Genomic DNA, 15,794 nt, shown 5'->3' with positions numbered 1-15,794 from the left:
AAAGGGGGCTAGTGCATGGGACGGGGGAGGAATTGGAAAGTGCAGAGCATAGGAGAGAAACAAGGTAAATAATAAATTAATGAATAAATAAATAAAGGTGATCAATAACAGTGGTAGTGCAGTCAGTGAGTGGCAAAGTGCAAGGCAAGTTAGATAGGGTATATATGATAAGTGCTAAAGAAGAATGGGACGGAGCTGTATGGGTACAGATACAGGCCCCAGTGCAACTGATGACCAGGAGGCAGTGTGAGAGGGTGGCAGGGTGAGCAGGTAAATGTGCCCTAAGGACAGGAGGTGGCCAGGTGAGACGGTGCAGAGAGAGAAAACAGACCAACCGGGGAGAAGAGGGGCAAAAGCAGAGGCGAAGAGGATACTGAGTCTCACCATCCGGTGTCCCACTTCCACTCCCCGACCACTCCTCACCCAGGTTATCCTCCCGCACTGGTCCACCCCCAGGAACTGATCCAAAAGCTATGGCCGTGTCCTGGCCACCTGGATGACAGATCAACGGGGACTGGCGGGTGAGACAACTTTAGGTTTCTCACAGTTAGCAGAGGAAGGCTCAAGAAAGGGCAAGCCATTGTGAGTTGGCGAAAAAAGGAAACTTGCACCATTTTAGGTCAATGGAGGCCCATGTGTCCTTTACCACAGCTGGGACAGCAGCCTGCATGTAAAAATCACAAAAGTCAGTAGAAAATATCCCCAGCCACTCGAAGACTTGAAAACTTGAGAGTTACAAGAGAAGTGAGAAAAGGGTTACCGTGTGTCCCCTCAGCACTCCTCAGAAGATGGGGTGTGCTTATTTCACAAAAGAAAAGCATAGGTAGGATAAAAAAAAATGATCCCCCTATCCTGGTAAGAGGATGTTATCACAGGAATATCAAAGAAAACAAAAGAGGGAAGCTCAAGGAGCTCCCAGCAACACTGCACAGAGGATGCTGTGTGCTGCAATAGTAAAATACAGATGCTTCAAAAAGATGGAAGAAAGCAGACTCCATCAAAGGTAACCAAAAGTCACAGAAAAAGAATGAGTGAGTGTGGAAAAAGGTTCCCACTCACTCAGGAGCGTCAGCTAAAACCCCTAAAGTCCAGCAAAAGTGCTGGGGGTCTCACTAAGTAGGGAGAATTACACACAAGATGGAAGTTTTACATAACGATGACCAATCCAGAGTTAAATCTGCAATGCTATTGTATCTAATTGACTGGGGGATGGGTGGGATACATGTTGTGGAATGGTAAATTAGAGTGGGGCATAAATTTCCAGCAGAAAGTAAACATGGAATTTAGAAAGCCCATTGCACACAACAAATAAGTGGTACCTAAATAGCATATTATGCCAATCCATTGATTGACAATGTCCTATATCTCCAAATTAAAATATGCAGGCATTAATAGTTTAAAATGTTTCATTAGGTCCTTTTAAATGTGTTGCTTTCAATATGTCAAACAGATGATCATGTGTTGCTTTCTTTTCCACAGGCCCCCAAGATTAATGGGAGAAGGTTTTGTTGTCATGCAGTCTAATGATGTTGACATTTACTACTACATGGATGAACCAGGTATCTGCTGTTCCTAATTCTTCACTGGGTGGACATTTCAGATTTAATCCATGACAAATTTTAAGGCATTTGGCTCAGAATATTAGCTGCCAGTCATCTGTGCCTTTTAACTATCTTTTTCACTTCTTTCTGCTGAACTCCCTGTAATTTGCATAGGTACAAATTTGAAGTTGCAAGCTACTAGCCAGGTATAAGTCACTCACCCCCTGGCATGCCAGTTCTCCACATGCCCAAAGAACATAATTTCTCACTCAAAGGAGTGAATTCTTATTCGCCAAGGGGTACTGGCGAGTGCACATTTTATTCTGGTTCTCTATTGAGCACTTGTTTTGTGGGCCTATGTTGGCTGTTTTTGGGTAGAGGTTATTTGTTCTTTTAAAATCTACACCAGAAAAGTTTGATAACTTTCTTGGATAGACATGGCATATGTATTTACATTTTCTTTCTCAGTAATACGTTTATGCAGATTTATTTAATCTACCACATATTTAAAGTGGTATTTCTCATTCCATTATTAGTTAACGTACCATTCAATGTCGTTTCAGGGATAAAAGTAAACATTTGATGACCAGGTGCTGAAAGCAGCTCCTTGGTATCCGGCATCACATAGTAAGGAAGAGATACCCCTCGGGAAAGAGGAGCTATTAATATTGTCCAATAAATCTAACTTTCACATGAGATGGAAGCCATAATACTTTGCGTTCTGCATAGGCTTTTTGGATGTCAGTAAAATCAGTCAGATTTCAGACACCACACCCCTGGAACTGAAGCTTCCTTCTATGGGTTTATCCGAAAACCTCCACTCGATGACAGCATTGACCTTGCTACACATGGATTCCTGTATTACATTGAAAATTAAAAGAAGTTAGAGCGGCTAGGTAGTGGACATTCACAGACATTTTTGTACAAGAATATGAGCCAATCTGAAGTAGTTCATACAAACCCCTTAATAAATATTTATACTCATACGTTCCGTGCTCTTTCCTCCATCTTGTGGGTGTCCCCCAATATGGGGACGGTACTGGAACCTTTGGCAGCAAGAAATTGAGCTTCCCCTTTAAATTTAGTATAGCGTGCTGGGGCGTGGACTGCCCCCCAAACCGCGCCTTCGTGGCACCTCACCTCAGTCCCTTTTTCCGCATGGACGGTGTCGGACCTGGCAGCTAGGCTTGGAAACTTTTTTCTTCTTCCGCGGGCTCCCCGTTCTTGGTTTTTGAATTGTCAACTCCCTTTGCTGCCTCGCCTCCCTAGCGCATGTCAGATGCAGAAGGCTTCATGAGATGCGCATCCTGCGATCACTTGTTCCCTGCCTCAGACCCCCATGCACTGTCTTGAGCCCTTGGGGCCCGACCACTGCTGGGACGCTTGCAGCACTCTTGGTCAGTGGGCCTTGAAGAATAGTCTTTCTCGCTGGAGGGAGATCTTCCACGTTTCTCCTCCAGGTCATCTTAAAGAGTTTGTCTCCAGCACCTCAAGTCAAGACAAGGTAGGCCCTTTTTTTAGTATGGCTCCTCAGTGCAGAGGCTCCTTGCCCGGGGTTTCCTCGGGATAGGGTACCTTGGATTCTGGTTCTGCCGTGGGGCCCTGGGGCTCTTCCGGGCAGTCCACAGAGGGGCGATCAAGTTCATCCTCTTCGGCCCTAGTGGGCAAGGGATTGTCATGTTCTACCTCCAAGAGTCAGTGCATAGCACGATCCAACATGACATACAAGCTCTGTAGCTAAGGGCACCCAGCCTACCGGTGCCTCCTCCAAGGTCGTTGTGCAGGGCGATTGGACTACCGACCAGCAGGCCGAGGGCTCTGAGCCTGCCAAAGCCATCTCTGAGGTTGAAGCTTCTGATTCAGGTTCTAGGGCCAAGGAGTGCCCTTCCATGTCTGAGTCAGCATGTGGCACAGGGCCTTTGCGCCCTTCCTCCTCTCGGGGCATGGCGCAAGGGCCAAAGATGGCGGCCAAGTACGCGGCAGATCCTGCTAGGCTGCCGGCCATCTTGGATTCGGGTCTCCCCGGTCCTTTGCCCCCGGAGTGGGCCATGCAAGAAGGTTCCAGTCCCCTTCCCTCGGGAAGCGGCGGCAGACTTTATGGTACAGGCGGTTGGTCTCCGCAGGTTTACATCTACCTCTTGCAGCCTTACATCTACACGCCCCAGGCACTGAAAAGCTGAGATCAGGAAATGAGGCCCAGCGCCGCTGAGGGCTGTGCCCCTGGTGACCCGGCGACTTGCGAGGACAGCTTCTTCGAGCGCTTCCTCATCCTCGTGCGCCTCCTCCTTGCAGGTCACGGGCTCGTTAAGGGTATCGTCAAGAAAGTGATCCCACAGGACGTGCCTCCTAGGCCTCCACCTCTGGGCACTCTTCCGGTTCCGCCTGCGCTTTCAGTGCTGTTGTCTGTTCCTCCTCCAGTCCAGGCCCTGCTGGAGCTCCAGAATCCTCTCATCCTGTACCACCAACGCCTCCCCCGCAGTCTCCAATGGATCCACAGCTATCTTCGGGTCCGGATCAGTGGGGAACCTCTCCGGATCCCATGGCACAGGACCTGGTCTCCCCTCCATCCAAAAGGGGCGGAGGTACGATGACGACAATGACACCCGGGCCGAAAAGCCTTTGGCCTCCAGTAAAGGCGTTTCATGACCATCTTGAGGGTCTTGCAGAGTTTTAGGGAGTCCCTCAGCCTGAGAACCCCCCCTCCCCAAAGAGCCTGGATGCCAGCAGAGGTTTTGGCCATTCCCCTCCAGAAGTATGTCCTGCAGGTGTCGAGAAAAGTCTGGGAGAAGCCCATGACCAACGGCCAGATGAACAAGAAATTGTACAGCCAGTTCGGCTGTTGGCTGGGGAGCCAGTCCTCCCGTCCTCCCACCCCGAGCCACACTCTTCAGTGGTGGCAGCAGCCTCCTTGTATTCTAAACTATAGTCCTCCTTGTCCTCTGCAGGGGCCACCACCAGTTCTCATTTCAAAGATGACAGAGCTCTCGAGTCTTTTGGCAAGCGTTGCTACCTTAACTCTGGGCTGCATTTGTGGCAGGCCAACTCTGGCGCCCTCATAGCCGCAGCAAACCGATTCTGTTGCAGGTGATCGGGGAGTTCCTGCCCGACCTCCCTCTTGAAAGGTAATACTCCTTCAAGGCTGGCCTGGCGGACGCCCTGGCAGTTGCGCAGGAGGTCATGGAGTCTTCGGTCTCCCACATCGACACAGCCAGGAGGGGGCTGTGCCTGGGGGTCGGGATGAGGTGGACGGCATGGATGCATGGCACTAAATTATCCTCTTATGTGCAAGAGAGGATCCTGGATCTTCCTTTTGAAGAGTCAAATCTTTTTCATTTGTCCACTGATGACGAGCTGACAAAAAAGACCTCTTTGCAGGCCGCCAAGTCCCTGGCCATCCTGATGAAACCAGGGCAGAGGTCCTTCCCTCACCTCCAGGGCAGGACCGACTTCAAACCCACATTTTCACCGTCTTCAAGGGGTTTTGAGACTGCGGGGCACGGAGGCCTGGCGGATCCCCCAGCGACCACAGGAGAAAGCAGCAGAGGACATTGTGCGTTTTATTCCGCTTCTGCTCCCGCCTCAGATGTCAAACAGAAAAGTCGTAACGGTCAGGGAACCTAGCTCTCTTTCTGGACAGCTGGAAGTGTTGTTTCAAGAGTCCTTGGATCCTTTCTATAGTCTCCACAGGCTTCAGTCTTCTTCTTCCTTTTCCTCTACCTTCCTCTCCTCCTCTGCTTCAGATAGTCCCTGGTCCTCTTACGGGAGATCCTTTCTCTTTTGGAGATGCAGGCAGTGGAGCTGGTTCCTCGGTACAACTAGGCGTGCTTGAGGGTAATCCTGGACCGGTCATTTCTCAAGCTATCTTTACTGCTCAAACGCTTCAAGATGATTACTCCAGCGCACATAGCCGAGTATCTATGCGCAGGGGTCTCGATGTGTTCCCTAGACCACAAGGATGCGTACCTTCATGTCGATTCTATGTTCATTCATCCTGTTTTGTTTTTGCTGCTTTTTTTGCTGAAAGCTTTTTGCCAAAATAATGCATCAAATTATCAAATTATTTTTTTTTTTGTATTGGGGGGGGGGGGGGGTCTCCCAATCCTACCTCCCCTATAATGTATTCCCTATACCCCACTTCACCCTACCTCTTATATGAACCCCTCCCCTCCCAACTCTATATTTTTTGATGGTTTTTTCAGCAAAAGGTTTTCGCCAAAAAGTGCTACAAAATAAACAGGTGATGGAAGAACATTGTACCCTTCATGTCCCCATCTACCAGCCGCATTGGAAGTTTCTGTGGTTCATGATTGTCCAGTACAAGGTGCTGCCTTTTGGTCTGAACTCGGCCCCTCGTGTTTTCACAAAGCTGATGAATGCAGTGGCTGGTCTCCTTCCCCTGGAGGGCCATCCCTTATACCTTTATCTGGGCGACCGGCTTGTGAGTGCCAGCTCCTGGCAATGACTGGCGGACAGTCTTCACGAGTTCTGCCCATCAGGGGAAAAAGCGGTTCTGGTCAAGACTGACAACTCCACTACAATGTTTTACCTGAACAAGCAGGGTGGCACCCGTCTCCCCCCACACTCCCTTCCTGTACATGGAGGCGGTGGCAATCTGGGAATGGTCCCTGACAGAGGGGGTATGGATTTCTTCTGTCCATCTCCCGGGGGACAGCAATGCAGAAGCGGACCAGCTCAGCCACTTGGGGTTAAAAACCTTCAAGTGGGAGTTGCACATCAACTGCTTGTTACCCCTGTTCCAGAGATCGGGAGTTTTCCGGATCTGGACTTGTGTGCATCTCCTCTGAATTGCTTCGTGGACTGAAGCTGCAACATGCTCAGTTCTTGGAGTACAACTGGGGCATTATACAGGAGGCCGTCCGTTGCGGTCTCAGTACAAGATTAAGTGGAGACTGCTACATCAGACACAAGGGACATTTTTAAGATCTAAAAGAAGTGCAAGACCGGTGCACCGAAATTGAAAAGGCTATGGCCAGTAAGATCTCTATGATCAAAGGGGACATTGAAAACGGGCTTGCCCAATTCAATCTCCACCTCTCCCTACTCATGCTAAATAAGTCACCTCGGATTTACCTTTTTACCTTTCGAGAGCTGACTGAAGCAGAAGTTCTGGGTATACTAAGCAGGATACCTGAGATATCTGCCCTGCAAATATATTAAAAGCTTGTGCCCAGTCGCTTGTCCCGCTGATTACCAAGTTTGTAAATGTGTTGTTCAATGACTTGTCAGTACCCTTACATATCAAACTAGCATGGATCACTCCTCTCTTGAAGAAGCCCTTTTTGGATCCCTGTATCGCAGGCAATTATTGCCCAATCAGAAACTCCCCCTTCCTTCTGAAGGTGCTGGACAAGATTGCGCATGAACAGATTCAGGTGTTTCTGAGTACTCATAGCATTCTAGACCTTAAACAATCAGGTTTTCGGAGTGCACATAGTACTGAGCCCCCCCCCTGATGGACCTTAACACGAACATGCTTGTATATATTTTAATATGGATATGGGTAAAACATCTCTGCTGATGCTCTTGGATCTGACGACTGCATTTGATTTGGTGGATCATTCCATCCTAGCCAGCAGACTGCTTGAGGAAGGCCTCCTTCTCTAACGAAGCAGTCAGATGGGTACTACCATTTCTGTCAGAACAAACTGCCAAGGTTTTCCATGAGGATGCCATGTCAGAAGGCATTGCCATAAAGTGCGGAGTTCCACATGGATCGTGTTTTATCACCTGCCCTTTTCAATGTATTCATGCTAACACTTTTTGATCAACTTTAGGATGATGGTACCTGTTACGCTAACTGTGCTGAAAATACTCTGTGTCTGTTTACGCTTTCAGGTGATTACATCAAAGACACAGTGGTCGTCAATGCCACGTATAACCAGATCCATCTTTGGATGTTGTTAAATGGCCTAGCCCTGAACAACTCTAAGACAGATATCATAATCCTGGGTACTGGCCCTAAATTGTGCCATCTTGATCAAGCCGCCGCCTCATTCCAAATTGCAGACTGTCTTCTTCCCACCCTTAAGAAAGTAAAAACTTTTGGTGTCACCATTGATCGTGAACTCTCAATGAAGGGACATATCAGCGACCTAGTGTCAAACACAACGTATTACATCAAAAAAGGGCACAAATCAGACCATACTTTGATGTGACCAGCTGCGCCACTTTAGCCAGGGTGATCATTGGGAGCCACCTAGACTATTGTGCCAGCACCTTACTGGGTGTTGGAAAAAGGGAACGGAACCGTCTGCAAGTTGTGCAGAACAACGCAGTGAGGGTTGTAATGGGTCTGCGTAAAACTGATCATGTGTCTACGGGTTGGAGAGCACTACATTGGCTCACGGTAGAAAAGAGAGCCCTGTTTCGCACACTCTGCATCTCACACTCCTGTTTGTATGGTAAAAGCCTATCCTACCTAGCAGCCCAGCTTAAGTGGCTACCGGGTAGATGCAGTCTTGGATCCAATAACAGTGGTCTACTCCTTATACCAAAGGCAAAACGGACACAGATAAAACATTGATGTTTTCCATTCTCCACTCCACCCATTTGGAACACCCTTCCCCCTCGACCTAAGGTTATGCCCTAGTCTACCCATTTTCAAACGAAAACTGAAAACCTTCCTTTTTGAATGAAACTGACTTATGTCCTGTTCACCTCATACTGGACTCCCCCTCTGACTCATTGCTCTTTTTGTTTTGTGTTGGATGTTAGTCCCAGCGCTCCCATTCCTCCAGGGTTAATGTCTTGGCGCTTTAGAAATAAAATAAATAAAGACTAGATTTTGCCACTGGGCTCACGATAAGCGGCTGGACCCCCTAACTTGCTCCCTGGACGACGTGCTGGCTTTTTTCGCACATCCGGCTCATTCTGGCATTCAGATCGACACCTGCAGCACCTTTCTGTTGGCCACTGGGGCCTACAAGAATTCCCCAGAGCACGTTTTTTCAGCAGCCAACCCGGTGGCTAAGGCCCACCTCAAGGGGTTGTCCAGGATTTTTCCTCCGGTTCATGGGCCGCATCCGGTATGGGACCTAAATGTGGTTCTTGTGGCCTTGCACCTCAAGCCCTTGGAGCCGATGGCCGCGGTGGACATCTGACTGGTGGCGCTGAAGACAGTACTATTGGTGGCGCTCACTTCGGTGTGCAGGGTCAGCGAGCTGTAGGCTTTGTCATCATGTGAGCCCTTCACCACGTTTCCTGACGGCAAGGTCATCTTGCGCACTCATCCAAACTTCTTGTCCAAGGTGGTCACTCCATTCTATTTGAATCAGGAAATCTGCCTGCCGGTGTTCTTTTCAAACCCGCACTCGGAGGCAGAAACGGCGTTGCGTTCCTTGAAATCCCAAGAGTCCTCCAGTTCTATCTCTCTCGGAAGAAATCCTTCAGGAAGTCTGAGGCATTGTTAATCACTTTGGGGGCTCGTCTACCAGCACCCAAGCTTCCAAAGCTTCTATCACCGGTTGGATGGTTCAGACTATCTCGGAGGCGTATATGGCCCTGGGCAAACCGGTCCCTGAAGGCATTCATGCCCATGCGGTCAGAGCTAATGTCATGACTGTCACGTTCCAGTGGCATGCTTCTTGGGATGTCATTAGCAAGGCGGCTACTTTGGCCGCTCTGTCAGCATTCTGTAAGCACTATTCCCTGGATACCAGCTCCAAGCGAAATGCAGAGTTCAGTCGGGCGGTTCTGAAGAACATTTTTGCTTCGTCCTAGATATGCAGCAGATTCTCACAGCTCTACCCTATGGTCCTGTTCAGTGGAATCACCCATGATCATGGAGGAAGGGAGACGGGATGTTTGAGTAAAGTTACTCACTGTAGTGACTAGAGCACTCGTAGTGCTTGGTCCCCTTTCCCCCATACGTCCCACCCACCTTCCCCTGCTTGTATGCCAGGGGCTAAAATATGCAGTGTAGCTAGGTTTTAAAGCGTCCAATTTGTTAAAAGGGGACTGTTGGGCAGAAACCTGTGCAGTTCCCTCTGGGGCCACTGCAAAAGATTTAAGACTACAGGTGTTTGGCAGTAAACCCACTTGGTAGCAGTCTGTACCACACAGATTCACTTGGTAGCTGTGGCTGAGCAGTCAGACTTCCCTCAAGAAGAGTTAGGCAGTATACAGAGTATTCACAATAGGTCAAAAGAAAACAGTAGAACAAGTAAACACTGACCAGAGCTTGGTGTAAAAGAGATATAATTATTTATTTAAAAACCACATCTAGAAAAACACACGGGCACTAATAGTAAGCAGTTCAAAAACACGGTCACTAAAAGATATACACTCCCTTAGAAGAATAATAGACAAGTCTTAAGTAAAGACCCACTTATTTTCAGACAGCGGTGAGCGCTTAACGCAGATGGCACTCTAATAATTTGTTTTAAAAGGGAGAGAAAAGCAGAGTATAATTTGAAACAGATCCCAACACTTTCACAAGAACAAAACAAGAGAGGAAGGCAAGTAAAACCGTGAAGTTAGATTTCAGTAGGCCGGATCCCTTTTAAGAGGATCAGAATGAAATGTGTCCAAGGTCACACGGTTGAAGTGCACAAGAGTCTTGCAAAGGTTCAAAAAGAGTTGGACCAAAAGAAAGGGACCAGTTAGAAGGTCAAGGCGGCCAGCCCAGTTCAGAAGGTTAAGGGATTATTATTACCTTGTAGCAATCTTTAGGGAGGCCTGGCGGACACGGTACCTTAAACGGGTGAGAATACTCCAGCAGGGGCAGTTGTTCCTGGCAGCAGATGCAAGTCGGTGCTTCATCCAGGGGAAGAGAGGATCTCGTCGGGGAGGAAGACAGGAGTCCGTTGCACTGCCAGGGAAGAAACCAGCCGCGGAGTTCTCAGGTAAAAGGAGCAGTCCTTTTATTCACGGTCCAGTGGTAAGTGGCTATCCGGGTGCCGGGGTGCTTGGCACGGGCAATTCGACCACAAGACGTCCTGGGATGCGAAGAAAAGAAGGTAAACTGGTTGTGCCCACCAGTCAGGGGAAGAAGCCTTTCTAGCCGGGAGATCTTCTCTGTCGTCGGGAAGTGGTGAGTCGGTTCCGCAGGGCTCCACCGGTGGTGTTGTGGTAGGTCGGCTCAGCTTCTCCCTCGTCGGATTCTCAGGTCCTGTGGTGACTTCTGAAGTTCCAGTCCCCAAAGCCCTGCTTTTATGCAGCACACCCCCATTCACTCAGCCTAGCTGTCAATCAAACATGCTAAGTGGTGAGCCGGGCCGGCTCACCACTTGGGCCAATCACACAACAGTGCGACTTGAGTTACCAAGGTAACTCAGTCCAGGGTGCCTAAACTCCCTCCCACGCCCCCTGTGGTACCCAGACAGAGTGGCACCACTTTTGGAGGCTTCTGTGGAGAAGCCCGCCAAAAAGTGGAACAAAGGGCTCGACTTGGGTTGGAGTCACAGAAGAGAACACAAACGCCATTTCAGAATCGAGACCTGGCAAAAAATGCCAACCGGCGAATTAATATTAAATAAATAAACCGGCGGTATGTTCGAGGCTATGAGAATTAAATCATTAAAGTTGGTAGCCTCGAACAATAGGAAAATCCCATAGGGATATATTTGAGGTCGAATGTAAAAAGTAGTATCCACTACCACCAGCCAAAACTCGATCAGGGGGGACGGAGACGTGCCCCCTCGACTAACAGACCCCGGGGCAATCGAATTGCCCCGATCAGTACGTCCACAATATGATGGTTTGAACCGGTTTCTGTTAATAATTTGGGACTAGTTAAGCCAATAGTGACTTTACATGCCCTGGGAGACAGTAGTCAGTCCCAGGGTATGGAGTCTATGGTGGGGTTTCACTATGACACCCCTGTGTTACTACACGGAGGGTGCTGCGTAACACACATATTAAAAACACATGAAACCATATGGAGTAAAGGACCCCATAGCCCATAAAACACATCAACAGTCAACGGAACACCATAAATCATGTCCAAGAGTGGGAGAAAAAGAGTCTCACTCTTGCCAGGAGAAAAAACAAAAAAAATCTAGCAAAGCTGCTGGGGGACTCACTAGGTTAGGAAATTCAGCCTAAAGTGAGAATTCTCCCTAACAGGGACTGAGGTGAGGCGTCGGAGGGTGGGATCTCGGGGGGGCGTTCCCACGCCCGGGGCCACGCCCCAGCACTTTATACTAAATTTAAAGGGGAAGCTCAATTCTTCGCTGCCAAAGGTTCTGGTACCGTCACCCATGTTGGGGGACGCCCACAAGAATGGAGGAAAAAGAGCTAAGGACTGAGTACTCTTGTCACTAAAGTGAGTAACTTTAATTTCTGATGCTTGTGTAATGTGCTTAGATCACATGCTATGCATAGGCCGACATCTAGTGGAAGTTGCAAAGTATTACAGTTTTTTTTTTTAATATATTTATATAGCGCGCAGACAGCCCAGGGGCATTGTGGCGCTGTTACTTGCAGGAACTTAGTTACAGGGGGTACAGGATTGGTAGCAGTTGTTGTTTTCGAAACTCGAAAATGGACGTCGACTACGGTGTGCCAGTAATACTATCCCTATTGTGATGTCCCCTGTACCCATGATCCCTCACGCGTGTAGATCCCTCAGATTGTTCTTTTCCGCCATCGTGAGTGGTCGCATAGAAGCGGCGTGAAATTCTGGCTTACGCCATTGAACTTTATAAAAAGTATAAGATAGTATAACTTTCTGTCCTTTACCGACACCGTGCCTCAACGCGGTGAAGACTGCAGGAAGACTACGAGACATACCGTCGGACGGAGGTTTTGACAGCGACACCCAGCCTTGGAAGGCCCTTTTGTCCTCGGCCTAACAGTAGGGAGAGTGGGGGGTGGTCATAACACCATGTATTTTCCTACCCGTTCCCTGGTTCGCCCAGCTGCCTGCCCCCAGTATCGAGCATACTCTGTTTAAATTTTATTTTAATAAAAAATACACGTGGGTCGATGAGCACAGGGTATGCAACCTTTGCTTACATAGAGACCACGACAAGGCTCTTTGTCGGGCCTGTAAGCTGCTCAGACCCAAGACCCTCAAAGACAGGTGGACAAAACGTTGGGCCCATCACGCCATGCAGGCCGATACCGCCATGGATGAAGGGGCACCCAGCGACGGCAGCGACAGAGCACCTCGCTGTTCCCCAGTGCCAGCCTCCGACCCTGATAGACAGGCCGGTGGTCCTGTTATGGGGAAAGACACCCAGTGGCAAGGGCACCACACTCCCACACACTAAACACACTCCCCACGGCGTTGCGTCTGAAATCGCACGTCGAGAGTCGACGGAGAAGGGCAAATCTGCGGATTCACGGTCCTCTGAGCTCCCCGAGCGGCCGCCTCCTGACAAGCCTAAAGACAAAGGACGCTGGACTCAAAACTCCCTCGCCGGGCCTCGCGCCGTCGTGAGACGCCGATGAGCCCGTTCCCGTAGTCCATAATTCGACCTACATCTGGGGGAAGGCAAAAAGTCAGGAATTTCCTGTTTGATTGAAAAACAGACCCCCCACCCCCCAGGCCCCTACCTCAACCTCTCGGTCTAGTAAATCCTCTTCCAAGAGCAGGGATCATAAGGACAAGTGCAGTCCCTCTCAAAAAGACTGGGACACGGGACAAAAGGCAGACGCCTAGGGAACAGTCTATTACCCCAGAACCTGATAGTATTCCTGCTCAAAACATTATAGAAGAGCCTGACGAGCCTGATCCTATCAATCTGGATGAAGAAGAGACAGATAGTGGGCTCCCTACTCCCTCTACCCCTGCACCTGCCCGGGGATTATCCCCAGTTCTGCTACATGGACTGCACAAGAGATAGATAGGGTTATGGGATGCATCGCATGCCTTGCAAACATTTTCGAAGAGCACCCACATGCTCTGCAAAGTCTAGCAAACCCTCTGCCTACTGCCCGGGCATCTAGCTCTAAGACACCACATGTACCCGCTCAGTCTTGATTGTCTGCTCTACCACCAAAGAAAAGGTCTCTCGCCACAGAGGAACTGTATGATATACCACCCTACATGACGCCTCGTCTCTCCTTGGATCTGTACGACCCTTATGTAGGAGAAGATGAATATATAGACTAGGACAACCTCTATGAGGATGTCGAGGGTTGCGACGTGAGTGGAGAAGATGATCAAGATGACACTGAGTCGGTAGTCCCGCAGGACCCTCCCCTATCCGACTCACCAATTGATAACCAGCCCCTACTCAATGACATACTACTAAGGGCTGCTGAACATTTTGGGATTGAAACTAAGGAAATCCAAAAGGATAAGGATTTTGCCGAAAACATCTTGGGCAACAAGAGACGGGCGAGCCAGTTTATTCTACTACTCAAGTCAGTCCAAAGACGGATTCAGCTCTCTTTAGAGATGCCGAATCAGACCAGGGCGGTAAACCCAAGAATTGAAAAGCTCTTTCGCCCAGCACCTTCCAACCCTTTGTACATACGTGGCCAGCTTCGTCCAGACTCTGTGGTAATAACCACTACACGGAAGAGAGCAGGTGCCCCGTTGGCCTCATCCGAAGCTCCTCCGGATAAAGAGAGCAAAAAACTGTATACACTGGGAAGGAAGATAGTATCTTCTGCAGCTTACCAGGCACGAATAGCTAACAACTCCACATTACTAGATAGCTACGACTGCACAAAGTGGGATGAGGTTACGGCCCTTGCTGAGTCAGCGCCAGAACCACTTAAGGCTAAACTCTCCCTTATGGCAGCGGAAGGCAGAGCAACAGCCGGAGTCCTCCTAAAGAACAATTTTGATGCAGCGGATAACGCAGGACGCGTTATCGCTGAAGCCACCATCCTGAAACGCCACGCCTGGCTTAGGCAGTCAGGGTTTAAACTAGAAACACAAGCCACCTTACTCAACATGCCTGTTGAGCCGAATGTGTTGTTTGGTAAGGCGGTTGATGAAGCTCTAAAGTCCGCCAAGGACGAGTACGAGACACTCAAATCCCGTGGCCAACTGACAAACAAACAACCCAACCAAAGGGGTGGCAATAATTTTCGATTTTTTTTTTTTTTTTTTTTTTTTTTTTTTTTTTTTTCGTGGCCAAAACGCGCAAAGATGCTCCGGTTACAGTCAAAGCCAAGGTTACTGGTAGAACACTAATCAACAGGCGTCCCAGAGCTATTCCAGGGGTCAGCGCCGGGGCCGCGCAAGAGGGAGAGGTTCCCCCACCAGAGGTGAAGGAACACCATCAAAACAATCACACCGCGCAACGGGTCCCCTCCCATCCTTCACCAGTCAGGGGACGAATATCTCATTTCACCCACGTATGGGAGGGGATAACATCAGACAAGTGGGTGTTGTCAACGGTAACAGGAGGTTACTGTATAGAACTTCAAGGAAGACCATCAAACCTCCCCCGGCGACAGAAAAGCACATCCCAGGAAGAACCACTCAAACTGGTAGAGGAAGTCAAGGTCCTAGTCCTCAAGGACGCCATAGAGATCGTGCCATACAAGGAGGTAAACAAGGGTATTTATTCAACGTACTTCCTTGTTCCAAAGAAAGATCTCACCACGCGCCCAGTACTAGACCCCTCCCTGACTCCATTAATCAGCAGAATAGTGAACAAACTACACAAGTATCAGATGACACTCATCCTAGTTGTTCCTGTGTGGGCGAGACAACCGTGGTATCCAAATCTGCGCAAGCTGGCGATGTGCGATCCCATCAAGCTCACGTACAAGCTCAACCTGTTTACTCAACCCAGGGGGACAACCATACACCCACAACTTCACTCTTTGAACCTAACAGCTTGGCTCCTGAAGTCATAGAGTTTGGTCACCTTAATCTTCGACAACAGTGTATGGATATCCTGAAAGAAGCATGTAAACCTAACACCAGACACTGCTATTTCATCAAGTGGAAGAGATTTGTCATTTGGTGCCAATCTAAACAGATCAACGCCATAGAATGTACTCCATCACACATTCTAACCTACTTGCTCCACTTGCTAGATTCAGGTTTAGTCTTTAATTCTCTAAAAGTCCAACTAGCAGCTTTATCAGCCTATACCACCTCTCAAAGTAAAGTCTCATGGTGGAAAGTGCCAGTCTTTAAGGCGTTCATGGAGGGAGTGAAGAGACTACATCCTCCAATCTCCAATCCCCCACCTGGCTGAGATCTAAATGTAGTACTAGCAAAACTCATGGGACCCCCTTCGAGCCTTTGCATCAAGCTACCCTTAAACACATTACCTACAAGACTGCCTTCTTAGTGGCCATTACTTCCATAAGAAGAGT

General features: G+C 48.9%; 1 protein-coding gene across 11 annotated transcripts in view; it reads left to right on the top strand.

Moving 5' to 3' along the window:
- The window catches only part of BLTP1 (bridge-like lipid transfer protein family member 1), a 2,946,455-nt gene that overhangs the window by 215,458 nt on the left and 2,715,203 nt on the right, over positions 1–15,794 (top strand). For all 11 annotated transcript variants that reach the window (XM_069631149.1, XM_069631145.1, XM_069631146.1 and 8 more), the window contains exon 9: positions 1,480–1,559. In XM_069631149.1, the coding sequence (XP_069487250.1) occupies positions 1,480–1,559 (80 nt within the window). The remainder of the gene's footprint in view (positions 1–1,479; positions 1,560–15,794) is intronic.

The sequence above is a fragment of the Ambystoma mexicanum genome, chromosome 6q, assembly GCF_040938575.1.
Source record: "Ambystoma mexicanum isolate Mex_15411 chromosome 6q, UKY_AmexF1_1, whole genome shotgun sequence".
NCBI lineage: Eukaryota > Metazoa > Chordata > Amphibia > Caudata > Ambystomatidae > Ambystoma > Ambystoma mexicanum.
Note: the sequence above shows the minus strand (reverse complement) of the source record. Positions and strands in the feature narration are given on the sequence as shown.